Source organism: Hyperoodon ampullatus (assembly GCF_949752795.1).
Source record: "Hyperoodon ampullatus genome assembly, chromosome: 19".
NCBI classification, from domain to species: Eukaryota; Metazoa; Chordata; class Mammalia; order Artiodactyla; family Ziphiidae; genus Hyperoodon; species Hyperoodon ampullatus.
Window position 1 is genome coordinate 1,963,248 of NC_136932.1, and position 27,450 is coordinate 1,990,697.

General features: G+C 53.3%; 2 protein-coding genes across 6 annotated transcripts; one reads left to right on the top strand and one right to left on the bottom strand.

Moving 5' to 3' along the window:
• Window positions 1-349: 349 nt before the first annotated feature.
• On the bottom strand, window positions 350-27,450 carry ACSF2 (acyl-CoA synthetase family member 2; the record flags this gene model as incomplete). Of its 5 annotated transcripts, none has more annotated exons than XM_079725798.1 (17): window positions 350-442; window positions 711-779; window positions 924-1,034; window positions 1,132-1,273; window positions 2,092-2,243; window positions 3,457-3,564; window positions 9,800-9,876; window positions 10,160-10,251; window positions 10,539-10,696; window positions 10,833-10,928; window positions 11,477-11,642; window positions 11,752-11,870; window positions 12,271-12,324; window positions 12,566-12,694; window positions 13,061-13,256; window positions 13,448-13,552; window positions 27,323-27,450. In XM_079725798.1, 17 exons carry the CDS (start codon window positions 27,448-27,450, stop codon window positions 392-394), a joined length of 1,953 nt encoding a protein of 650 aa, XP_079581924.1. In that variant the 3' UTR covers window positions 350-391. The 5 variants fall into 5 exon arrangements, with proteins under 5 accessions (XP_079581924.1, XP_079581925.1, XP_079581927.1 ...); XM_079725799.1 differs by lacking the exon at window positions 13,448-13,552 and adding an exon at window positions 26,715-26,789; XM_079725801.1 differs by lacking the exon at window positions 13,448-13,552 and having other exon boundaries at window positions 12,271-12,300; window positions 12,581-12,694.
• CHAD (chondroadherin) lies at window positions 5,678-8,856 on the top strand (the record flags this gene model as incomplete). The annotated part of the gene is made up of 3 exons (XM_079725803.1): window positions 5,678-6,451; window positions 8,291-8,454; window positions 8,715-8,856. 3 exons carry the CDS (start codon window positions 5,678-5,680, stop codon window positions 8,854-8,856), a joined length of 1,080 nt encoding a protein of 359 aa, XP_079581929.1.

Consider the following 27,450-nt stretch of genomic DNA (forward strand, 5'->3'; position numbering starts at 1 on the left):
TTTTAAAAGGTGATGAACATTTTTTAAATTGACTTTGGTGACAGGTGCACATATCTGTGAATATACTAAAAACCATGGATGTAACACTTTAAATGGGTGAATCAGAAATGAGTATAGCCTAAAAAATATTGTGTTGGTATCTCAAAGGAATCGAGTGAGGATTAAATGAAGTAGATAATGCACGCCAAAGTGCTTAGTACCATCGATGACAAGGAATAGGAGGTCTGAAAGTGCTTTGGTCTCTTCCCTTCTCCATCCTGTAGCAGCTGCGGAGAGCCCGCCAGCAAGAGACCAGCCAAAGTAAACAGAGAAGCTCTTTATGCCAAATCACAGAGCCGACAAGGGGATGCGGGGGAAGGGCAGGGAGGAAGGATCCTCCCCACTCCTTTATTCACAGGTTTAGATGTTGTTCCATCTGCTCTCGAAGTTTGAATTTCTGGACCTAGAGGAAAGGGAAAGGCGTGAGAACCAGGCGTGGGCCTCTGCCAGCTGGGGTGACCAAGCCCAGCTGGTTTGCCTAGGACTGAGGAGTTTCTCAGGTTAAAGCCAGGAAAGTTTGGGGCAAACCAGGATGAGCTGACTAGTTGGTTACCCTACTGCCAGCCTCTCAACAGAATGTGGCCCACCACTCAGGGAGGTATAGGCAGGCCGCCTGACCTTCTGCACCTGGGCCCCGGGCTCCCCTAGCCCTCCCTGGTCTCCTTACACACCTTTCCTGAGATGGTGAGGGGGTAGTCTGTGACAAACACGATGTATCGGGGAATCTTGAAGTGGGAGATCTGCAGACCAGAGGGAGATAAAGCATGAGGCTGGGCGGGGTCCCACAGTTGGGTGTAGGGGACAGTGCGCTGACAGGTTGGCAGGCGGAGGGTGTTGGAGAACTGAGCAACATCGTGATGCTTGGGGTGGGTTGAGGGTCCCACCTTCCCTTTGCAGAAAGCCTTGATCTCCTCCGCTGTGGTCTTCTCCCCTTTCTTGAGCTGAATGCAGGCACAGATTTCCTCCCCCATCCGCTCATCCTTCACTCCCACCACCTTCCAGAGTCACATATAGATATCAGACATCCCCATCCCCATCCGCGTCCCCTGCTCTTGGGGTCTCACCTGGGCTCACCTGGGCTGGGCGCCTCACCTGCACTTCCTGCACCTGTGGGTGTGTGTGAAAGAAGTTCTCGAGCTCAGCGGGGTAGATGTTCTCACCGCCGCGGATGATCATGTCCTTGGAGCGGCCCAGGATCTTGCAGAAGCCCTGCGCGTCCATCATGGCAATGTCTCTGCAAGGAAAACCCAGGAGCCGCCTCTCACCTCTGCCTCATTTGGCTGGCTCGCTCGCTCACTCACTCAGCAAACATTTATCAAGCATCTACGATACGTCTTTCACTGCTCTAGACTCTGGGGCATATGCATTAACAAGACATGACTGGGATCGTATAGTCTAATGTAGGAGGCAGATAAAACCAAGTAGACCCATACCTGTGGCATATTTTCTCTCTCTCTCTAAACATATCTATACATATGATTTTCATGGCTGGCCTCTTTTTATCATTCAGGTTGCAGCACAAACGTTTCCACCTCAGAGAAGCCTTCTCTGATCACCCGATAAAGGGACGCTCCCCTCCCACCACAGCCACTCTCTCTCTTATGATCCTACTTTATTTTCTTCGCGATGTATATAAATGTCTGAAATGATCTTGTTTGTATCTGTCTCCCTCCACCAGATAGGTGGGAAGTAAGAGCAGGATCCTTCCCATTGTGCCTTCCACGGGACCACCGGTGTTTAGAATAGTGCTGGCACGTGGCAGGTGCATAATTAGAATGTGTTGAATTAAATGAGTGACTGAATCTGGGCTCAGATTTTGCAGGCACTGTCCCAGGTGCTCTCATCTGTGCTGCATTTGGTCCTTCTGGGAGCCCTATTTGGAGACTATGGTCATCCCCATTTTATACATTTTGGAAACTAAGTCTCGGAGATGTGAAGGGGCCATCTTGACACACACGTTCTCCCTGTTCTAGTTCAGTGTTGCCAGCTCAGCCTCAGGACCCCCAGCCTCCCCTCGGCAGCCCAGCTCTCCACACTGCCCTGCCTTCTCACCCTGTCCAGTACCACGTGTCCTGTCCAGTTGCTTTCTCGGTCTTCCAGGGCTCACCCCAGTAGCCCAGCATGACGCAGTACCCTCGGATGCACAGCTCTCCAGGTGTGTTCAGCTCTGCCAGTGTCCCCGTCTCCGTGTTCACGATCTGGGCCTGGGACCAGGCAGCTTCAGGCTGGGGCCTCCCACCCTCTCACTTCAGGATGGGAGGCCCTCAGGATGCGGGGAGCTTTGCCTTCCTTCCCCCTAGTGATGAAGCCCCCTGGCTATGCCCATCCCCAGGGAAGGGAGACAAAGGCTGGAGTAGATCCATCACCAGTCTGACACTGGAGCTGGGCATGAAAGAATAGTTGAGGCCCAGGCCAGGAGGTGCTGAGGAAACAGAGTGGAAAGGAGCTGCTCAGAGGAGGAAGCCTGCGGGGGAGCCAGGCCAGCTGAAGAATTATAAACAATGCACAAGAAAGGGGAGTCTCCTCTTACTTCCCATTAAGCAGTAAATAAAGAAGCCAAAGAGGGTGGCACAGCAGGGCCATGTGAACAGAAGAGGTGGCAAACAGGCAGAATCTGAAAGCCTAGTTGAGAAATAAGCCACAGCCAATGTGCAAGGAAAGCTTAGCCTGTGTGCCTCGTGTCTGCATCTGTGAAATGGGGAGAACTGCACTTGCCCTGTCTACCTCACAGGTGGGCATCCCAGCGTGTGGCAGTGAGGCTGTCAGACACATGGGAGGGGGCTGATGTCACTGCACACTCACTGCAGGGAGAAGGGCAGTTGGCCCCTGGGGAAGCACTCTGGCAGTGACCCCAGAGGGGCAAGGGTACAAGGGGGGAGGGGAAACCAGGTACGGGCTGGCATAAAGCACCAGCGTTAGAGGCTGGGAATTTGAGAGCGAAAGGTGCTCTGGGTCAGCCTTCAAGGTTCAAGGGACCCCCAGAGGAAGAAGCTGCTTGGGAAACTGTTTATGCCAAGCGAAAAGAGGCCCTCTGCCGAGGTGAGTGGGGGCGGGTGGGGAGGGCAGGGCTGTGGGAGAGAAAGAGCTGTGTAGGAAAAACCTCTGCGCCCTGGATCCTCTCTGAGGCTGTTCTGGCTGCCCCAAAACAGACAGTGGGCTTGGCAAAAACACACCTCAGACAGGAAGGGAGGCTGCAGAGAAGTTCAGCTGCGGCTGGCCACTGTTCCAGCTCTTCCCGGCTCAGGCCTCAGCCCACAGAGAAAGCCCCAGGCCCGGGAAGACCTTGCTGCTGCAAGACCTTGCTGCTGCGGGCTCTCAGCGTCTTGAGTGAGCAGTTTGGATCTCCAATTGAAAGCAATAAACATCCCAGGGGTTTGAACCCCAGGCGAGTGGTGGGAGGTGGGGTCTGGGGCCCACCTCTGTGTGAGGCATGATCCTGCCCACACTTTCCGCCTTCTGCTCCACAGCGTCCTCGGTGAAGTTCATGAAGGTCACGGGACTGTTCTCTGTGGATCCGTAAACCACCTGGGGGGTCCAGAAAGGGTGTTTGGAACAGAGCCCAGGACTGCAGCAGGATGGGGAAACCCTGAGGGAAGGAACCGGGTGGGGGGTGGGGCGGGGAATGGGGAGAGTGGAAGGCAGTTGAATGGGGGGAAAAGAGGCATATTCTGCAGAAGTCAGGAGGCAGAGGCACTGGATGTATTGCAGACTAGCTCAACTAGCGGGGGCCCCAGGTCTGAAATAAAACTGAGAGCAGGGAAGCCATCCTATTCCGGCCGGGCTCTCAGTCTTTGTTCTTTCCTGGAGCAACCACATGCTTTAGCCTGTGGCTCCCAGCGTTACCAATGTCCCAGCCTTCTCCACCTCCTCCCCCCGCTGTCTCAGCACTCCCTTCCTGATTTTGGGCCACAACATCGCCTGCCCCACCCTTCCAAGCTGAAGGACCCATAAACTTGATGAGAAAGCCAGCCTGCCTTGACCAGCTGGGAGCTAGACAGACACAACCCACCCGAAACCTGGGACAAGTGCCTAGCCTTGGGGTAGGTGCCCCCCAAGTTCTGGAGAGTTTCCTGTAAATTTATTTTCCTCAAAATAAAAATACAGCCAAAGCAAGGATTTAAAAAGCCAGTGGCACACACCCCCCCTCCCTTCTAGTGGTCAGGACATCCTAAGCAACGGAAAACCAGCAGCCAACCTTGGAGGAACATCACCAGGCAGTGTTCTCGGCCAACTATGACCCCCATCTAGAGGCGACAGGTGAAAGGGGCTTAGGAGAGGGCGGGCCTCCACACCTGAGTGCTGGGTGAAGCGAGAGGGGTTGGCTGCCCTCTGTTCTCGGTTCCTTCCAGCCAGCGAAGACACCAGACCTTTTCTCATCCTTCAACCTACCCCCCCATTTCCTCTGTGGTAGTGGAAATGACTCAGGCATAGCTGGGGTTTGGAGAGAGCTGGGGTCTGGCTCCTCCCCCCCCCCCCCACACACAGACAAGAACCCCTACCATCAGCTCAGAGCTCGCTTTGGGGCCAGAGCTGAGACTCTGCCTGCCCACTCTCCCCTTTCCACAAAAATCTGGACAGCGTGGCTGGCACGTGGACACACAGAGACCTGGTCGGCTGGGGCAGGGCTGCCCACAGGACCTAGGGTGGAGAAGCTCAAGCTGTCCAGGGCTGGTCCCTTGTAGCCAGGACCCAGCCCCCTCACCCGCCCTCACAGTCCTGGGGCCACTGCCCAGGTGTGGCTTCTGTCAAGTACACCTCGACGCCTCTCTGGCCGCCACCCTGGAAGAACCCCCCACCCCCACCAAGGGGTCCTGACCGCTGGGGGTGGGGATGAGGAGGCGGGGACATTTCAGGGAGATTACGGACGGGGCAGCGGTGCGACTGTGCCTGTGGTCTTCAGGTGTCTGCCAAGCCCTGTGGGTCATTCCCCTGGCCCCCAGGTCCCACTTTTCTGGTGACCTTCAGTCGTGGCAAAGGGGCATAGGCGGTGCAGGGGACAGAAACTCAAGCCCGGGGCTGGGAGAGAGGGACCAGAGGCCGGGCCAGAGGCCAGTCCAGGGCAGGGAAGAGCTCCCACCCCCCCGAGGGCTGGCTGCTGGCTGCGGGTGCAGCGGAAGGGGAGCCCGACGCCAGAGAGCCCCATTAAAGCGCCGCCAGCCGGCGACTGCGGCGAGACTCGCGTCCGGCTGTCCGGCCCCGCTTCCTCCCTTGCTGGGTCCAGGGCACACGGCCGAGCGCAGAAGGGGGGAGACGTGGAGGCTCAGACTTGAGCAAACAAATAAGTTCAGGGAACGCCTCCCTCTCTTTGGTGTAAACTCTGGGCCCTGGACACACCCATACCCACCCCTGCGGGGGTGGGGGTGGGGGTGGGGAAGGGGGTCGGGGTGGGGAGGGAGCAGAATCCGAGGGCAGAGAGAGAGGGCACCACACGTCCCCAGGGTGGGAGGGCTCCTCCCCTTCGAGGGCAGGGGCGCAGCGCAGCTCCGGGCGGGAGGGAGTTAACCCGGTGGCCTCGCGGCTCCACGTAGGAGCTGGCTCCGGCTGCCGGCTGTGGTCAGGGCCATCGTATAAGTAGGGCGGGAGACCGAGCACTGAGGACTTGCCGCTGCCCCCAGCCCCGGCCCCAGGCGTCCCGGCCATGGCCCGCCCGATGCTCTTGCTCAGCCTCGGCCTCCTGGCCAGCCTGCTGCCGGCGCTGGCCGCCTGCCCCCAGAACTGCCACTGCCACAGTGACCTGCAGCACGTCATCTGCGACAAGGTGGGGCTGCAGAAGATCCCCAAGGTGTCAGAGAAGACCAAGCTGCTCAACCTACAGCGCAACAAATTCCCGGTGCTGGCTGCCAACTCGTTCCGGGCCATGCCGAACCTCGTGTCGCTGCACCTGCAGCACTGCCAGATCCGCGAGGTGGCCGCGGGTGCCTTCCGCGGCCTCAAGCAGCTCATCTACCTGTACCTGTCCCACAATGACATCCGCGTGCTGCGCACCGGCGCCTTCGACGACCTGACCGAGCTCACCTACCTCTACCTGGACCACAACAAGGTGACCGAGCTGCCCCGGGGGCTGCTCTCTCCGCTGGTCAACCTCTTCATCCTGCAGCTCAACAACAACAAGATCCGCGAGCTGCGCTCAGGCGCCTTCCACGGCGCCAAGGACCTGCGCTGGCTCTACCTGTCGGAAAACGCACTCAGCTCCCTGCAGCCCGGCACGCTGGATGACGTGGAGAACCTCGCCAAGTTCTACCTGGACAGGAACCAGCTGTCCAGCTACCCCTTGGCTGCTCTGAGCAAGCTGCGGGTGGTGGAGGACCTGAAGCTGTCCCACAATCCCCTGAAAAGCATTCCCGACCACGCCTTCCAGTCTTTCGGCAGATATCTGGAGACCCTCTGGCTGGACAACACCAACCTGGAGAAGGTGAGCTGCTGGCTGCAGGGCTCTGCCCCGGCTCCTTCCTCACTGCCTGGAGGCCCAGGGATCCGGGGCCACAGCTGGGCACCATCGCCTCTCCCCTAAAGTCGCCTCTTCCTGTGGCTGCCTCCAAGCTGAGGAGCTCCGCTACCTCTGTCCGCATCTTGTCACATTCGCACCCCAAATCCCGCCCTGCTGCCCCTGTCCCTAGTCTCGGCCACTGCCCGCCTAGGATTCCTACTTATAAACAGAGCTGGGGCTGCCCTGGCCCCACCGATGGCCCCCAGGAGGCGCGTCCAGGGCTCCCAAAGCCCCTGCTGTGTGCAGCAGCCACCTCTTCCCGGTGGGCCTTCCACCTCTCCTCTGCTGTTTTTTTCCCTCGTCTCCAGTAAAACTACCAGCCCATAAAGGGAGGTTTGTTTACTGAGGAGCCTTCCAGAGGAGCTGGGCAAATCAGGCCCACAAAGACACCCTGTTCCTGGTGGGGAGTGTGCTAAGGTGGGGTGGGGGGCTGGGGAGTGAGGGGGAGCACATACCCGAGGAAGACCTCCTCCACGCCTCCCAGAGGCCCTGATGGATCCCCCATCCCCACCCCCAGTCCACACACATACAGTCCACTGCGTTCTCGGGTCCATTTCAGCTGCGTGGGGACAGGGGGCCTGGCCCAGGTTGCAGACATGCACCCACGGGTTCCGTGAAGGGGCAAAGGCAAGAGCCACTCACCACTGTTATCCTTTGGCACAAGGGCCCTATAGGTATCTCCCCATAGGAAAGGCTAGCCAGGCCTCACTGTGTCCCAGACAACGCACCGCCCTTTGCCCACCCCGTCACCAGACCCATCTCCTGGCTGCATCCTCAGTCCTTCCTCCCCTGTGATGCCCAGCACCTGGCCAGGTGGGGCTGCCTTGGGTCGGAGTGGAATCCTTCCTTGGGACTGGAAAATCACCCTGGTGTAGGGGCTCCGGCCAGGAGGTTTGGGCAGGGACCAGGGCAAGGTGGGGGAGATGGTCATCAGAGCAGTCTGATCACCAGGGAACTTCACACCCTTCCCTGGGCCACAGGCACAGAGATGAGGGCAGAATCCTACCTGGACGGCAACCAGCCTTCGTCTGGGTGGACAGGGTCTGCCTGAGCCTGCCCGTCTTCAGCCCCAGCCGCTCCCCAGCAGAAGTCGGAGTCGCCCGGGGCCCACCATTGCCAGCGTGGCCTTTCAGTGGGAAGTACAGCAGGGCAGCAGGGGCTCGTTCGGGGCAGGGGAGGCCAGGCAGGAACTGGGACGTCTGGGCCAAGATATGGGCACCAATAGAATGTTTCCTCTGGAGCCAGCCAACCTGGCCCAAGCCTCCACCGAGGTGGCTCCACAAATAGAGTCTGGCAGGCAGTGAGGGAGCAGTGAGGATAGGCTGGGGGACATCCCAGGACCCCGGGGGCTGTGGGGAGCCTGGGCCCACTGCCCATCGCACCAAACACTGACCAGCTTCACTGTGTGCCAGCTTGGGCCACTGGGGCCAAGCTCTGGCTGCCTCCCCAGCCCCCGTGTTTGTGCAGGAAGCATGGTGCCAGGGGAGGAGAAGCTGGATGTGGTCCTGCAGCTACTGTTGACTCCCTGGGCAAGGGACTTAACCCCTCCCCACCCCCCCGTCAATTTACATATTGGAAATAACACTACCTATCTCAAAGGGTGCTTGTATGGATTAGGTCATCTGAGACAACTTAGTCATACTGTGAAATTCCTCAGGTGCCACTGCTTACGTCCAGGGAAGGACCCTGCCCCTCTGGGGCCACAGAGGTGGGAGAGGCCAGACATGGGCTGGGGTGCTCACTCGTGCCCACCTCCCTCCCTAGTTCTCTGATGGTGCCTTCCTGGGTGTGACCACGCTGAAACATGTCCATCTGGAGAACAATCGCCTGAACCAGCTGCCTTCCAGCTTCCCCTTTGACAGCCTGGAGACCCTCACCCTCACCAACAACCCCTGGAAATGTACCTGCCAGCTCCAGGGACTGCGGAGGTGAGAGGACCCCCGTGGTACCCCCAGAACACGCTCATGTGATGGAGTACAGACGCACTGGCCCTGCGCTAAGACATCCTGGGCACATGTCCTAGATCGGCTACCTAATAGGCGTGGAACCCTGGGCATTTCCCGATTTGCATGAAGATGACAGTTCCAGACTCCCCTAAAGCCAAGTCAACCTGGCCCCATGGCTCACTGTCCCTTCCTCCAGTACTCTTACTCTCTTCCCCTACCCCAGCAACTCTCTGTCTCTCCAGGTGGCTGGAAGCCAAGACCTCCCGCCCTGATGCCACTTGTGTGTCGCCCGCCAAGTTCAGGGGCCAGCACATTCGTGACACGGACGCCTTCCGCGGCTGCAAGTTCCCCACTAAGAGGTCCAAGAAAGCCGGCCGCCATTAAACAGGTGGGGCCCGGTGGGCAGGTCCCCCATTCCCTCTCTGGAGATTCTGGAAGTGAGGAGGGTGTCCCAGGATACTTCCCCACCATGAACGGGCATGCAGACCCTCCATTTTTGCAGGAAGAGGAAGGGAGGACTGGGGCTCCCCCTCTAAGGGGGAAAATGATCCTGCCCAGGACCACCACCATTCTCTCCAAACACCGTCTAGGTTGTTGGAGCCCTGACACCAGTCCTTGCCTCACCGCAGGTCCTGACCCAGCCGGTCCTGGTGACTGGTCTCTGCCTTCTGCCGGAGAAACTACTGATCCTCCCACCTCTGACCCCCACCTTCTCCCCACAGCCTTTGCTGATGCACAGAGCTGTCCACACCTAGACAAGTCCTGGCAGGGGACTCGGGCACTGCAGCACAAACCCGGCTCCACCTGACGGTGAGAGCTTCATCACGCCTGGCCCCGCGGCTACGGCTCCTCTCAGAGAAGCTGTTGCCGAGACCCCCCCGAGTCCTGTAGAACTGGACCACGGTGGCCGTCAGGATGGCCACTCTTCCAGAATCCCCGTCTCTGCTCCCCTTTCCCTGCCGTTTGGAAACAAACAGCAGATCCTTGCCCCACCCCTTGCTTCCAGGAAGGGCCTCAAGCCCCTACCCCCAACTTTGCCAGCCCCCGCCTGCCAGGACACTCTAGCCGGACACTGGTGCTTTGCCACACATCCTCCCGTGCTGCATTTCTTCCCCAGATTTCTATAAATATAAATTTATGTACGTGTAATATGTACTCCCCTGTCACCTATCTCTGTGACTTGAGAGCTGCTGATTAGGTAAGACTGCTTTTTCTCACATCTGCTTTCTGGAATGAGGGCCAGCCGGAGGGTCTTCCTTGGAGACCCAGGCCGGGCTCCTCCCCATTCCCAGCAATCTCTTCTCGCCCAGCCCCGTCCTCCACTCACCACCAGTTCCTTCATGTTCAGCTTGTTGATGATGGCTCGGATCAGCTCTGGGGATGCAGGGGACCCACCGATCATACCTGAATCAGAGAGAGGGCTGACACAGCTCCCACCTTCTCCAGGCCCAGTGGACCCTCCCTTCACCTACGGCCCTTTTCAGGAAATAACATTCCCTTCTCTCCCCAACCCCGGACCTATTCCTAGACCAGGCAGCTGGCCTTGGGCTGGAGTCTAGGGACACTGGGGATTTGCCTCCCTCCCACCCATGTTTCTACAGTGGCCCTCTTGCCCCTAAATGAAAGAGTGGGCACATATGTAGCTCACTGGGCCAATCCTGGCCTGCCACCCTTGGCCCCATCCCACCTCCACACATGGCTGAGATGTCATAACTTGAGAAGTCTGGTTGGTTCAGAATGTCCACGAACATGGTGGGAGTTCCATACAGCAAGGAGCCTCTATATGAGGGAGGTACATCTCAGAATCAGGCTCGGAAGTAGAAGGGAACTTCCTCTTCTCACCACCCCACCCTGACCCTACAGTAAGGGCCAAGGCTGCAACTGTGGGGAACAGGCAGGAGAAGCTCCTTGGAGGGAGGAACTGGTCCTCTCCTGGGGGTCTCCCACTACCCCGTCTCCATTTCTCCTGGTTGGAGGGAAGAGACATCTTGGAAAGGGATCAGGGCCCAGGAGTGAGGAATAGGAGGGTCTGATCAGCCCACAGATGGCTGTCCACTGATGCCCACCTCTCTCTGCTGATGGCCTCCAGCGCTTTCTTGCCATCAAAGACCGGAGAGGACAGGATGAGGGTGACCCCGTGCATCAAGCTCACCATTGTGCCTCCCACGGAACCCAGGCAGTGGTACAGGGGGTTGGGCAGGACCACCCGTGACTTGTCTGGTGGCTGGAGATGGAAGCAGGAGGCTGGGTCTATTGCGGGGCCCCCGGAAGCCAGTTCCCCTAGCCAGCGGGGGAGCCCAGCAAGCCCTGCCCGCCGGCACGGTGCCAGGGAAGCCCTTGCTGGGCCAGCACCCCCTCACCTTCTGGTGCAGTCTCAGGCGCTGTCCTATCAGGTTGGAGTTGTTGACAATGTTGTAGTGGGAGAGCGTGGCCCCCTTGGGGCTGCCGGTTGTCCCCTGACAAGACAAGCAGGTGATGGCTTGGCTTCTTTCATCCCATCTCCTTCCCACCCTGGGCCAGTGCATGGAAGAGCACTGGACTGGGAGTCAGGAGACCGAGACGGCTGCCCCAGATCCATTCATTCACTCAGTAAGTATTCACAAAGACTTGCCACATGCCTACACGGTGCCAGGTGTTAGGATCCACAAAGGTGGCAAATAAGGTCTGTCCTTATGCCGCTCATGAGGCGGCTCAGAGAACTCTGTGGCTCACCAGCAGATGCCCTCTCTGGGCCTCAGTCTCCCCATCTGCTAAACGAGGGGCTCTGACCTGTGGTGGCTCAGTGCATCTGGGGACGAGAGGGCCAGGAGAGGTGGGCATGTGACAAGGACACCAGTTGCTGATGTTTTCCGGGGCAGAGAAGACAGCTAGGGCCAGCCCCACCAGAAGAGTGTTTGCTCTCCCCTGATCTCCTCTGCTGCCTCCTCCTTCTCAGGGGAGGGCCACATGGCGGGCAAGGGTTAGTGTGCCAGCCTGCACTCGGGACAGGAGACCTCTGCCCTACCGAGGTGAACTGGATGTTGATGGGGTCATGGCAGGACAGGAGCTGCTGGGTGTGCCGGAGCCGGGCCAGGTTCTGCTCTTGACTGCCAGCTGCCACCACCTCATCCAGGAGCAGCGTCCCCGGCAGAGGGGCGTCCACCGAGATGACTGTGGTCAGATCTGGGAGCCTGGGGGTAAGGGAGCATGGTGAGAGTCGGGGGCTGAGGAAGGGCCCACAGAGATGGGTAAGGGACGAGGGGGCTAGGAGGCACCCCTCCCCATCTGGGACACCCCCACCTCTGACTCTTCAAGTCCCCTGGCTGGGCCTTCTCCACCTCTGGACAGATCTGCTTCAGGATGTTGTAGTAATGCTGGGTCTTGAATTGCCTGGGGAACACGAGGGCTTTGCAGCCCACCTGTACAAGGGGAGCGCCCCACCACGGTCAGCAGGAAGCCCCAGCCTGGGGATGTGGCGGCGTCCTAACAGTTGCTCTCTTGCCCACACACACCACCACCACGACACACACACACACCACCCGCAACACACACACACACAACCCCCAACACACACACACCACCCCCAACACACACACACCACCCCCAACACACACACACACACCACCCCCAACACACACACGAGCCTGTCTGACCAACAACCCACTCCTCCCACCCACCGTCTAAGGAAGGACAGACTCTGGGGGTCACTCACTTGAGCATGGCCCCCCAGCCCAGTCAGCCCTCTATGACAACTGGAAGCCCCCTGTGCCAGGCACCAGCTGGCTCCCCCGCCCCCACCAAGGCAAGGAATGGACCTACCTTCTTGAGGGCATACTCCACCTCCATAGCCTGGTAGGCTGGGTTCACAGACACCTGGTGGAGACAGCGAGGGTACATCATGTGTCCTGGGCAGACCCTATCCCTCTCACTGCCCCTCCACCCTCAGAGGCAGCACCCTGTACCTTCAGGCTTCCTTGGTGGGCTTCAGCAGAAAGCACTAGCTGGTCTGAAACCAGCCAGGCACTGGTATGATTCTGGGGCCAAGGGTCCAGGGGGTTCCCCCGAATGATGCCCCCCCCTCACAGCCAGCTGTGCCAGGCAAGCCCCTCCTCACCAGAATGATGCCTGCCTGGGCCGTGGCCAGCTGCATGAGTACCCATGCGTAGGAGTTGGGTCCCCACATGCCCAGACGGTCACCCTTGCGGAGGCCAATACTCAGGAGCCCAGAAGCAGCTTTGTCCACCTGGTATAAACAGACAGGGCCCAAAAGGGTGAGATGCAGGTGAGCAGAAAGGGGCCCATGACTCGCCCCTTAACCTTTGGCCCAGGGGTTCACATCAGAACCACCTGGGAACAAGGGACAGGCAGATACCTAGGCCTCAGCAGATCTGGAGGGGGCTTGGGAACATGCATAGTTAACCAGTGTCCCAAGAACGACTGATGCAGGAGGCACCTGGGCCACCTCTGCCTCAGCCCTGCCCTCCTCTCCCGACATCCCTTGGGGCTCTCAGGCAGCCTCAGCACCCTGCCCCACAGCTAGGCACCACCCAGCCAGGGCAGCCTGGGGGCCAGCACCTGCCTATTTTGAGGGTTCAAAGTCAGGACCCACCTCCTCCTTGAGCTGGGCAAAGGTCAACCTGATGTTTTCGTGGTGGACAACCAAGGCCTCTCGGTCCGGGACCCTCTGTGCTGTGGCATCCAGGCATTGCCCCACAGTCTTGTTAATAAGGTGCAATGTGGTATGGCCCTGGACATAGCTGAGGCCTCCGACGGGCAGGGTGGCGGTGTGATCCGTCTCTCCAGAACTGTGGGGAGAGGGGCTGTGGGCTCAACTGCACCAACCCAGGCGTCCCTGGCAACAAAGGCTGGCACACCCCACTGGGAGGTAGGCTGCTTACAATGTGTGCAGGATACTCCAGAAACTGTCTGATCCGCCCCATCCCCAGGGACCGTCATCATTTAACTTAGGACCTGCTTCGCCCTTGGGAGATCAAACCTGGAGGCTGACTTCCTGTCGTTAATCAGAGAGAAGGTTCTTTTCCCCAACCTACTCCCCAGTTTCCACTCAGTGCCAGGGTCCTGGAGCCTTGGTGCCAAAGCCCTGGAAAGGGAAACTAAAGTCAATCACGCTGATTTGACTAAGCAGGGAGGTAGCCTGTGTGGGCAAGGAATGGCCTCATCCTAGACACTGCTTCCTCCTAGTAAAAAGGCCCCTGGGTATTTGTCAAAACCCACAGAATAGTCTAACACAAGGACTAAACCTTAATGTACTATGGACTATAGTCAATAATAATGTACCATACTAGTTCCTTAATTGTAACAAATGTACCACACTAATGCAGATGTTAATATCAGGGAAACTGTGCCGGGGTGGGGTGGGGGGTGGGTATAAGGAACTTTATGTTCAATCTGCTCAGTTATTCTGTAACTCTAAAACTGTTTAGGGGGACTTCTCTGGTGGCGCAGTGTTTAAGACTCCGCGCTCCCAATGCAGGGGGCCCAGGTTTGATCCCTGGTCAGGGAACTAGATCCCACATGTATGTTGCAACTAAGAGTTCACATGCCACAACTAAGGAGCATGCCAGCCACAACTAAGGAGCACACATGCCACAACTAAGGAGCTGGCGACCTGCAGCTAAGGAGCCTGTGAGCCGCAACTAAGGAGCACGCCTGCTGCAACTGAGACCTGGTGCAACCAAATAAATAAATTAAATAAATCTACATTTTAAAAAATTAAAAAATAAAACTATGAATTACTAAAACTATCTAAAGTCTATTAATTATTTAAAAACAAAAACGAAAAAAGGTCCCCAGCAGTCCAAGCGTCACAGGCCTAGGGCTGCTCGTGCCCACTTCGCTGCCCTGGGTGACAGCTGCTGGGCTCCCACCCAGGCCCAGGTGGGAGTGTGGTAGCTCTCAGACCCTGTTCTCATCAGAGAGGGCATGCTCCAGGACCTTTCCAGGATCCTTCCAGGCCTCCTCTGGGCCACCACTGGGTGGTGTGGGCCCCAGGGACCCTTCCTGATGATTCAGTCCTGCAGCTGCTGAGCTGAAGAGACCGAGCCTGGCTTTCACTGACTGACCGCTTATGGCTTATGGGGGAGAATTTCTGGGAAGAACAAGGTATGCAGGGCAGAGGGGAGCAAAACTGTTTTCCCTGTAAATGGGAGAGGAGGCCTCATCCCACAGGAGGGCGGGTCCCAGCGTGGGCTGATGGGGAGGCTGTCCTGACTTCAACGAGGCTGAGCCACACACTGGGAAGCGAGCAAGCACTGGGCTGGAGTTGGGGGCTTGAGGTCTCATCCCAGGTGTACCACCAGCTGGGTGGGTGGCTGACACAGACACCTTTGGTGTCCCTTGACATGTCTCCTCAGTGCCTCTCTGGTTGCAGCTGCCGGGACAGTTCCCTGTGGTTCTGTCTGCTCAGGGACTCCCTCAAGTCTCCCCTTCTTAGCTGGACAGTTCTGGGAGGCATCAAGTCTTGGGGGGAAGACCCTGGTTGTCTGCACACACCCCACACTGACTTCTCTTTTTGTCTCCTCTCCGCACTCCCTCACTCCTACTTCCTAGGATCACAGATAAATCACCAGCACCCAAATCCTTGCTCTCAAGAGAATCCAAGTTAAGATACCTGTGTCTTCGTCTCTCTAGGCCTCAGCTTCCCCACCTATAAGGTTTGAGGACTTGGATCAGTGGTTATCCTCAAGGGGATGCTATTTACCTACCTGGGCAATCTTCTCAAAGGGTTGTAGCGAGCCACCTAAGCCAGGTGGTTCCCTCAGGTGTGCTGGAGCAGAAAACAGCCAGGTGTCACAGGCCTCTGAAGCCCTGCCAGCAGCCCACACTCAGGTTGACAAACCTAAAGAACTACTAAGGTAGTTCCCTGTGGTCACCATGACACCCCTCAAGAGAGACTGTGTAGCCAAATCCTTCACTCACAGGCATACTGTGGAAGGCATCCAGTTTTGCCCACTGGGAAACAGATATGCTCTTTTCTTTGGTTTTGCCCAAGTGATAGTTGCAAGAGCAAGCATGTGGAGAAAACCTGCTTAGGAAGAAAAAGCCAACACAGAGGAAAGGAGGAGAGATGGAAAGAGACAGAGAGACAGAGAGAGACAGAAACAGAGACAGGAAGACCCAGTGACAGACTTAATCTTGAGATTGTCGAACACCTAGACCCAGTCACGTGTTAACCTACCTACCTCTGGACTTTTCACTGTCAACAGTCAATAAATTCCCTCTTTCAATTTAAGCCAGTCTGGGGGTCGGGGAGGGGAAAGCTGAACTCCATTTGCGACAACAGGGGTGAACCTAAAGGACATGATGCTTAAGGGAAATAAGCCAGACACAGAAAGATGAATACTGCATGATCTCACTTATATGTGTAATCTAAAATATGAACAAACAGACAAATTTAAGCCAGTCCGAGTTCGGTTTCTGTTGCTTACAACTGGTGAGTCCTAACTATATACATTTTTTTGCGTTCAGGGGCTTACCACTGCCCTTGAAAGCCTGGCAGGCCACTTCCCGACAGCCCAGCATCTGGATTAGAAGGCAGAGAAATACAGATCTCAGCCAGTTTAATGGTCACATTGTCGACAACTCATTAACGGTGGGGAGAGCGGGATCTGCCTGCCAACACGGACCCTCTTATTCTCAAAATGACCCGGAGCCCTAGTTTGTTTGGAATCTGATTTTCTACACATTCACCATGGTTTTCAGTGGCTTCTTGGAGTGTCTAGTGGGCAAATCAACAGGTTGATTAATGTACCTCCCCCGAATGCAGTTCAATTGCCCTGTGTATTATCTCCTTTATCTTCATGGTGGCTCTGATAGGTGGTATGAGAGAGACCCCAGTAGCCCCTTCTCCCTTAATAATACACCCTCGGATGTTCACCTGGCCTTGGCCAGGTGGAATAGAGACCACATTTCCAAGCTTCCCCAGCAGGTGGTCTGGTCCAAGAATAAAGTTCTGGCCAATGGGATTTAAGGAGAAGTGTGTGCAGGTTCTGAGAAGAACCCTTAAAGAGAAGCACATCTTTTTTTCTTTCCCACTGGCTGTAATGCTGCCCATGACAGTTCTCTTGGACCACATGGTGAGTTTGGGCACCACAGAGCAACAGACAGAAGGGCCTGGAGCCTGACAGCAGGCTGTACCATGCCGGCCACAGACTGGCCGTCTCCCAGATGAAGAAACTCCCATCTCCTAAAACCACAGTGAGAGGGGATTTCTGTGATACACATTAAGCCAATTCTAAAAAATACAGGTGGGAATTATGAACTCTCATTGTACAGGTAAGGAAACTGAAGTGCAAAGAGGCAAAGTGTGCTGCCCAGCTGGTAAATAGCTGAGCCTGAAGTGGAGAGTTCAGTACCACTGCCCCAGCATTACAGCCTTGCCTGCCCAATCCAGGGAGAAAGGATGGGATGGGTAATTCTCTTCTTTAGGCTCTGGATTTAGTCCCTATCTGATCAACAGAGATTGGCTAATCTCAATTTTATTTTTACACAATAGTTTACTAATTGAACTCAAGAAACTGGGACTGTGTAGGGCAGGGTTGTGGTGGAAACAGGTTGATCCTTCAAAGGATTGAAGAGTTCTAGAAACACATATCAATGCAATTTGCTCATAAACTTAAGAACCGCGCATCGTTTCAAAAGCCCAAGTGCAAACACCACTGATTCTACTTTCCTGCTTCCTCAGACACACCCAGACACCTTGGTCAAGAAGGATGGCCTAGGGCTTCCCTGGTGGCACAGTGGTTGAGAGTCCGCCTGCCGATGCAGGGGACATGAGTTCGTGCCCCGGTCCGGGAAGATCCCACATGCCCCGGAGCGGCTAGGCCCGTGAGCCATAGCTGCTGAGCCTGCACGTCCGCAACGGGAAAGGCCACAACAGTGAGAGGCCCGTGTACCGCAAAAAAAAAAAAAAAAAGAAGGGTGGCCTCTTCTTTTTCTACTCTTAAACAAAGTAGCAGATACCCCATTGAAACCTGAAAAAGACAATAAAGAGGTTTGGTTTCAGGAAACGTTGTTTGCTTGTTTGTGGAAAGTTTAAGGACTTGGAGCAGGACCGCCAGGAGCCCCAGCTGCCACCAAAACAACTCGAGTAAAAGCCTTTAGCTACTGGACCGGGTATTATAAAACGCCAGGCGGGAGTGAGTCAGCCAGGCGGGAGCTGGGAGGGAACTGGAGACAAGGCACAGCCCCGCCTAAAGGTGTCCACAGAGAATGAGCCTGTGAAAATTCAGGCCTGGATCTGCTGCCAGATCTGATTTCATAAGAGCGGTCAGGAAACAAGCATTTTTTAAAAAACGCATTCTTTTGACCTTTCACCTTTGGCAACTAATGTGTCCACTGCTTTCTCCTCAGTGCTTCACAGGGCCTGGAATGTGAGAAGTGCTCACATGAATGAAGGATAAATAATGCACATAATAACCCAGTTAAAAATAAGCAAGCAACTCGAATAGACTTTTTTCCAAAGAACATATATGAATGGCCAACAAGCACATGAAATGCAAATTAAAACCACAATGAAATACCACTTCACCCCCACTAGGAAGGCTGTAAACAAAAAAACAAAATATCAAGTGTTGGTAAGCATGTGGAGGAACTGAAACTCTTTTTTTTTTTTTTTTTTTTGCGGTATGCGGGGCTTTCACTGTTGTGGCCTCTCCCGTTGCAGAGCACAGGCTCCGGAGGCGCAGGCTCAGCGGCCATGGCTCACGGGCCCAGCCGCTCCGCGGCATGTGGGACCTTCCCGAACCGGGGCACGAACCCGTGTCCCCTGCATCGGCAGGCGGACTCTCAACCACTGTGCCACTAGGGAAGCCCAGGAACTGAAACTCTTATGCGCTGCTGATGGGAATGTAAAATGGTGCAGCTGCTGTGGAAAACAGTTTGGTGGTTCTCCAAAGAGTTAAACATAGAATTAACATTTGACCTGGCAATTCTACTCCTAGACATATACCCAAAAGAAGTGAAAACAAGTGTTCAAAGATTTGTACACAGGGACTTCCCTGGTGGCTCAGTGGTTAAGAATCCACCTGCCAGGGACTTCCCTGGTGGCGCAGTGGTTGAGAATCTGCCTGCTAATGCAGGGCACACGGGGTCGACCCCTGGTCCAGGAAGATCCCACATGCCACGGAGCAACTAAGCCCCTGCACCACAACTACTGAGCCCGCGTGCCACCACTACTGAAAGCCGGGTGCCTAGAGCCCGTGCTCTGCAACAAGAGAAGCCACCACAATGAGAAGCCCACACGCTGCAATGAAGAGTAGCCCCTGCTCGATGCAACTAGAGAAAGCCCGCGCGCAGCAACGAAGACACAATGCAGCCAAAAATAAATAAATAAATAAAATTTGTCTTAATTAAAAATAAAATCTATGGTAATTCTTTTAAAAAAATTTTTGTACACAAATGTTCATAGCAGTACTACTCACAATAGCCAAAAGGTGAAAACAACCCAAATATTCAGTAATGGATAAATAAATAAACAAAATGGGGAATATCTCTACAATGGAATATTATTTGACCATAAAAAGGAGTGAAGTACTGATACATGCTACAACATGGATGAACCTTAAAAATACTGTGGTAAGTGAAAGAAGCCAGACACGGAAAATCACATATTGCATAATTCCAGTTACGTGAAGTGTTACGGTTAGGCACATCTGTGGAGACAGAAAGTAGAGTCAGTGGTTGCTTCGGGCAGAGGGGATGGGAGGATAGAGAGGTGATCGCTAAGGGTAGGGGTTGCACATATTCATGAACGCACTAAAAATGATCAAATTGTACACTTTTAAAAATAATGCACAAAATTCTATTCCTAGGTATACAGCCAACAGAAATCATACATGTGCTCACCAAAATACAGGATATTTGCATTATTTCCAACATGAAAACTACCCAAATACTCATAAAAAGTAGAATAGATAAACAGTGATTTATCATTTGCAATATTATATAGCAATGCGAGCAACTGAACTATGGCTACACCCAACAATATGAATGAAACTCGTTAAAAAATGTTAAATGAAAGAAGCCAGAGAGAAAAAGGTATATACTGCCTGATTCCATTTATATGTACAAAACAGGCAAAACCTAGCTATGCTGTTAGAAATCAAGAGAGCAGCCAGCTGGGTGCTGGTTGTATGGGTGTGTTCAGTTTATCAAAAATTCAACAAGCGAGCATGTAAAATATATGTACTTTCCTGAATCTATGTTATACTTCAATACAAAGTTAAAAAGAAGACCCTTCTGGGCTTCCCTGGTGGTGCAGTGGTTGAGAGTCTGCCTGCCGATGCAGGGGACACGGGTTCGTGCCCCGGTCCGGGAAGATCCCACATGCCGCGGAGCAGCTGGGCCCATGAGCCATGGCCGCTGAGCCTGTGCGCCCGGAGCCTGTGGTCCGCAATGGGAGAGGCCACGACAGTGAGAGGCCCACGTACAACAACAACAACAACAACAAAAAGAAGACCCTTCTAGGGCTTAAGCCAGTGTTGATAGAAACACAATTCATAAACTAAATTTAGCAACAGACTGTGGCATCTATTTACCATCCTGTCGAAAAATAAAAGCAGCATGTAATGCTTCTGTGCAAAATACATGCATACATTAATAAATAACGCTGGGAAAGCCAAGCAAACACATCTGTTTGTGATCTCCATCCTAGAAATTACTCAAGAAAAGAAATAAGCTCAATTTTGAATGTAGCAGAATTTTCCTTTCTGGGAGTTCCAATATATGAGAAAGCAGTTTTGTGCCCTCTGTGCAGTTCCTGGTACCCTGTGACTGCTGGCCCAGCCCAGCCTTTTCCTACATGGATGCATGATCCCCATGTACAGGAGCACAGAGCATCTCAGGGCACGTTGCTTACTATTTAGAATATGGCTTACTGGAGGCAAGGCTTTGGCCTCGCTCCAGCGGGAAACTAGGATCCGCCTGATAACTATCTACTTGACAGTGTAATTTCCAATAATGTCTGTAGAGACGTTTAATGACAAGTCAGGAGTGTAATGATTATGATTTATGAAAAAGATGGGCACGCTCAGTGGGGAAGGGCGGAGATGGATAAATCTCCGGCAGGGTAGTGAACTGAAGGAAGAGAGAGAACAGTGAGCATCTCCCCTGTAACGCTGTCTTGCAGGTTTTCCCAGGCAAATCAAGTGCTCTTATCCCTGTCTTACAAATGGAGCCAACTGAGAGAGAATTTAAGTGACTTGTCCAAGATGCCACCATAAAAGTTGGTAAAAACATCCTCATCATTCAATAACAAACAGCTTTCCACAAAACAGATGAGTGACATGGACACATGAAACACAGAAAAACCCTGCAAACTTACAGAAGAAGGAAGACAGGTGGGCACTAAGGATAGGAAAAGATGACCATGTCACAAATCAAAGCAAAATAACCGTAAGAGATCAGCAAAGATGGAAAATATTGATAGTATGATGTCTGCAACTTATTTGCAAATGGTTGTCAAAAATATGTGTGTGTGTGTTTATAAAAGGGTATCTATAAAAAGGATTATTCATTTTTATAGATGAAGCAAGAGGTTCATTTTCTTAAGTTCCCCAGCCTGGTGGGTGGCAACGCTGGGGCCCTTTCTGCATGTACTGCTCTTTACACTGCAGCCCATCCACAGCCTCCTCTGGGGGTTGCACAGGGGCTGGAGCAGCAAACCTGAAGCTGATGGTGCCTCAGGCCCATGGAGAACCACCCTCACTTGGCTCTCACCTTCCAGGCCCTCAAGCCACACTGGCCCTTTTCCACGATTTATTTGTGGTATCTGATTCATCTTCTTTGCTGCCTCTGATCCCATGGTTCCAGCTCACCTCTCCTAGCACCAAATACAATGGCTCTGTACCCTAACTGCCTAATCCCCTGGTTACAGCCACCTGGAAAGCCTTGTGCCCCGGAGTCAGCCCTGCTCAGTGCAGCCTAGCCTTCCAGCAGGACCTGGACAGAAAACATGGGCTGGCTGGCTCAGGAAACTCCTGTGAGCAGTTGTAGCATTCTGTGACATTCTAGGGCTGGTGACTAAAGTCAGGGCTAGAGACCCTGTGAGCACCAAGGATGCTGGTGCTGGTCCTGACAGGGTCAGGCAGAGACCACAGGCAGAGCTGGACCCTGAAGGAGCCATGGGAAGCAGGGACGACCGCGCCACCTGAGAACATAGGTCTGAGAATCTACTTGGGGGAGAAGCTATTTGTTTTGCTTCCTGTTACATATTACCTGCTGGGAGGAGGTTCTTGGGACCTGGGTCAGCCTCTGGCCCTGTCAGAGGCTGCAATTACCCCAACTAAGCCCATGAGCCACAACTACTGAGCCTGTGCTCTAGAGCCTGTGAGCCACAACTACTGAAGCCCACGAGCCACAACTACTGAAGCCCACGCACCTAGAGCCCATGTTCTGCAGCAAGAGAAGCCACCACAATGAGAAGCCCACACACCACAGCGAAGAGTAGTCCCCGCTCGCCACAACTAGAGAAAGCCCTCATGCAGCAACGAAGACCCAAAGCAGCCAAAAGTAAGTAAAATAAATCTATTAAAAAAAAACCAAAAACAGTTCTTAGATGATATAATATTGGGGACCACAAGGTGTAACTGGGCTGCCCAGTTCAGTGGGCCTAGAAGCCACACCGTCTCCATCACTCTCTGCTGGGATAGGCCCTTGACACATTTGTTAGACCTATTCTGAGGCCCCCACTTCTCAGCTTGCCTTTATGCTGCCACACCCAAGAGGTGAAATATTGAGCATAGGAGATCATGTCCTTTTCCCCATGGTTATCAAGGAAAGCTGAACTGTTTAATGCATAACACACACTTTCATGAATTTTTTGTCAAGATTAATAGGTCACTCCTCCCAAAAGCAACCCTTGGTTTTTGAGCAAAAGACGATAGACACAAGAGTATATACTCTGAGATTCAAGAATAGACAAAATTAATCTATGGAGATTAGAAATCAGAACAGTGATAGTCTCTGGTTGGGGAAGGGAATTGACTGGAAAGGGGTACTAGAGAAATTTCTAAAACTGTGCTGTCTATATGGTAGCCTAGTCACATGTGGCTCTGGAACACTTGAAGCATGGCTAGTCTGAATTGAAGTGTTCTGTAAGTGTTAAATACACACCAGATTTGGAAGACTTTATGAAATAAAGAATATAAAATACCTCCTTAGCAATTTTTAAAAGATTGATTACATGCTGAAATGATATTTTGGCTATACTAAGTTAAAGAAAATATATCATTAAACTTATTGCCTATTTCTTATTACTTTTTTAATATGGCTACTAGAAAACATAAAATTCCACATGTGGCTCACAGCATAATTCTACTGAACAGCACTGTTTTAGAACGATGGACAAGTTCTGTATCTTGGGGTGTTGAGTAATGGGTGAATACATTTGTTAATATTCATCAAACTGCACAACTAAATTTGTGCATTTTACTGTCTGTAATTATACCACAAAGTCCCATGATCTTTCCACCACCCAACATAACCTTCCTGAAGGAGTCCACAGCTTACAAAGAACACAGACTACAAAGAACCCCCAAGTGGTAAGAGCTACAATGAAGATTTTGAGCAAGGCACTCTGTATTGGTGGAAGCTTCCATTTTTAGCTCGAATAAAACTGATGGTGTATATGTGTTTTTGTACATGCAGAGAAAGTAAACAGGAAATTATTATTTGAGTCCAGTAAACTCAAGAAGACAGAGGGCCTGAAATACTTGGGGTTAGGAGGCATCCATGCTGCAGATTTTCCCTTGGGCCACTGTTCGGGGCTCACGGGGAAAGTACACAGGAGCCAGGGGTGGAGGCTGATTCAGAACACCTGCCCTTGATGGCATCACTAAGGTACATACAAGGTTTAGCTCTTAGCTTTCTAGGGTCAAAACCCTCAATGTTTTCTGTTCACTCACAGAGGACTAGAGAAAACCAGAGAGTCCAGAGGTTAGGAAGAATTCATAAGGGTTTAAGCATAAGTAAGATTTCATAGAAGTATGAAGGCTTCCTACTTTGACCACAGCCCTCTTGGATTCAGGGATCCAAGTCTCAAAGCCCAGCCTCCTTAGGAATCACAGAATGTCCACAGAAATACTGCAGAGTGCTTCTTGTCCAAGTGGCCCATTTTACAAAGAAACCAAAGTCCAGAGAGGTTGAGGGACTTGCCTAAAGCCACACTGGTCGGGCTGGGCTTGGTTTCCTGTCATTCAGCTCCCAAACTGAGAAATACATGCATGCCAATGAGATTCACAGAACATAATTCCTAAGGTAGAAGTATAGCTTGTTTATTTCTGAAGGGAGAGGCCCCTGGCAGAATTATTGGTTCCTGTCATTTATCAGGACACTCCTCTAGCAAGGCCCCTTTAAGAGATGAAATTACATCCTGTACTTTGGTTTGATCAGGGGGGAAAAAAAAGCAGTCCTTTATCCCAACACTCAGCATAATCACGGATGAGTCTGTCAACACAGCCAGAGCAGCCCCAGCTTGGTTTAAGCAGTTGCCTCTGCCAGAACGGTCTTCCTCCTACTCTCCAGACAAGGCTCTAAACTGTGGGTCTTGGGGTCACTGTAGGAATGTGCAAAGCCATTGTTACATAAGTACTTTCTGTCTCATACTCATTAGCACCAGGCTGTGGGGAAGAATTTTCTTACGCGACCTCATTTGACTCTCACTCTCACGACAACGCTATTTACACATAACAAAAGTCTCAAGTTTAACTTAGTCCCAAAGCTACCAGCTAGAAAGTGGTTCTTTTGAACTCAGATCTGTCTGGCTCCAAAGCCTTTGTCTGTAGATTGAATAAATAAATAATGTGGGAGATGTTAGGAGGGCTTCATACACAGGGTTCAAAAGAGTTCACGCACAAGCAAGAGTTTATATCAATACAAGTATACACCCTTCATCCTTCAAACCACAGACCTATCATTGGAGGGCTCAGGCTCAAATTCCAGCTTCTTTAGGAAGTCTTACCTAATCCCATTCCCACCCATCAGATTCTTCCCTGCTTTGATTGACACTCTCCTGGTATAGCATCCTGACTGCCTTGAATCAGTGGGTCTATGATCCTCCCCTGCAGATCCCTTTCTGGCAAAGAAGCCACTGGAAACAAGTTCATTCATCCTTGTATCCCCCACTGCACCCTCTACAGTAGATTGCATACCTACTGTGTGCAAGGCAGGAGAGGTAACTAAAACCGACGTGTACCAGTCACTGATTACAATGTCCAAATTTATACTTTATTTTCTATTATTACATTTAGACTGGAGTTGTAAGGATATCATTACCAAATCCCTTGTTAATCGTCTTTGGCAGATTATGGGAAGGGTCTATTTTTCTACTGTGATTTCTACCCAAAGCACTTCCTAGCTTAATAGAATCCCCTCATATAGGGACATCATTTTATAGTTTCCAGTACTGGTCCCACCTGATTATAGCCATCCCCCTGGAGGGTGGTCCACGAAGCCCACTCATGCCCTTGCACCAACCATCAGCACTGAGTCACTGGAGCCCCTGCTCTGAGGGTCACACCCGATTCTGAGAGGCTTGAGCCACGGCTCTCTCTGTCTTTCCCAGCTCTGAGTGCTCCCAACACCCTGGGCGCAGCTGCCTCACTGGCAGCCCCAGGCCAGCGTTAGAGGTCTGAAGAAAGCCTGCTTATTGGAGGTGCATCAGGAATCAGCATTGGATTCTGCCCTCCTAGGCTCCCTGAAGCTCCAAACTAGACCATCTGCCTTCCCTGGGGATGGGGTTGTGTGGACAAGGGGAAGGGGCTGGTGGTTCAGGAGGTCTGTAGAGCAATGGACAGCTTCTTCTTTCCTTCTGGGGAAAAAGGCTGTGGACAGCCCTGACTTTGATGGATAGGGGAATGTCCAGAAGATCCTGGGGCTAGATTTAGGGCTGGGCAGAGGCTGACATCTTGGTAACTGGCCAGAAGGGAGAACCAGGTGCAATAAAGAGGCCACTGAGGAGGAAATCCTCTCCTACCTTCAAATCACTTGAAATTCTTACCCAGACCCCATTTGGAGGTTCTCAGGTACCAACTCTGCCCCAAAGCAAAGGCTGAGAAGAGCAAGCCTTTGTCAATCCAGCATGTAGGTAGCATTAGTGACAAACTCCACACAGGCTCCAAGGTCTGGTAACATACTCAAGGTCACACAGCAGGTAGGTGGAGGGCTATAACCCAAAGCAGTCTAGCTTCAAAATTCTTGCTTTTTCTTAACAGACAGAACTGGGGATCTGATAGGTAATAGGCATGGGGTGTTTGTCAGCAAGAAAGCAGGCTGTATGTGACCAGGTCAGAAAGAGCAGAGGACAGAAGTCCAGGACCTTTCCGCACCATGGCACCTAGAACACTGAGTAGTGATCATCTTGACTTATCTTCTCCCTCACTAGACTGCAAGTTCCCCGAGGACTGCGTTCTCTGGCTTTCATAACCACAATACCCGACCTGTGCTTGACGTGACGTACATTCTCGGGAATATCTGTTGAATGCTTGAGACTCTTAAGGGCTTCTTAAGGACAAAGTAGGAGCAAAATCAGGTCAAACCACCATAGTCAGTAGGTAAGGCCTCAAGCACAAGGGAGTGGCAGGGATGGGAGGGAATTAGGCCAAATGCTCAGGAAATCTTTCTCTGGACACATGGATCTCCTCCTGACAGAGTCAGAATTTCTCTGAGGCCTGGTGCCCCTACCCTGCAACTGTAGGCCTGTAGCAGGTGAGAGACCTGCTTTGTTTACACATAAAAGGTCAAAGGTCAGGGGACTTCCCTGGTGGGGAAACGGTGAGAACCGTTTTCTTCATCAGAATCCCATCTGCGGACCTGCCCTGAGCCACTGGGTTTTCCCAGAAAATTAAGCCTAGTGATCTGAAAGCACTGCATGCTTTCTATCTTCAGAAACCAGCACGTTCAAAACGTTGTGATCTTGGAGTTCTAACCAAAGAGGAGTTTGCATCTCCCTCCAACTTCATTCCTTTTTTTTTTTTTTAACCAAGCAGTTCTCTCAGAGAACTTCCGGCTTCTCGTCACTTTTCCATGCCCAGGCCTACACTCCACCTGGTATCCAAAACCGTGTCCTGACCCCAGACCTAGTACCTGGCCTAGCTGGCTGGCAGGGCAGGCTCAGTGGTGCCCAGGCCTCCCCCTGCGGGGTGCTGAAGATAAAAGCCACCACTGATAACATCAGCGGGAGCCCAGCTCTGCTTAATCAACACACTTTCACATCTGTTATCTTACAGGGAGGTAACATTACTTACTGTGCTGCTGTAGAGGCAGCAAAACTACTGGAAACCCACATCCTCCACCTGCCAGCGCCCATCCCACCCTCTGCATTGAGGACAGAAGAAAACAGGCCCGGTAAGTAGCCAGGAGCCAAGCGGTGTTTGTCAGCGGCTGATGAGGAGACGGGAGGCTGCTGAGCTTAGTGGCCTAGGGTGGACAACACCGGGCGCAAGATCCGCAAGTTTATCCCTGCAAGGGGTCCAGCTCAGAGGCAGTGTCCTGGGGCCAGAGCACAGGCCTTGCCCGTGCCCCTCCCCATCGGGACAGACTGCTAAAGGCTCCCGCTTCCGGCCATCAGTGTGCCCGCGCATGGACAAACCTAAAGTCCCAGACCAGAGCCCAGAGGCAGTGCACGCTCCCTGCCAGCCACCAGCCGCAGCCCCAGTCAGCGTGGGCCAGGCCAGCATTTCCTGTTGCCTAGGTGCCAGGTGCAGGGTACCTACTCTCCCGCGTGTGCCGCCCGGAGGTGGGGCAGCCGCGGGCCTCCCAGCCCGAGCGCGATCGGCCCCCAACGAGGTTCCGCAGGACCCCCAAGATCCCCTCCGGGGGACGGGGCCCGTCCCTCTCCTCCCAGGCCGCGTACCTGAGGCGACGGACGCCCCACAACCCCACTTCCTGCCAAACCCGGGAGAGGCCGACCCGGGCCCCCAGCACCCCCGGGCTCCGGGCGCACAGCCTCCCGACGCGCAGCATCCCGACGTAGACAGCCAT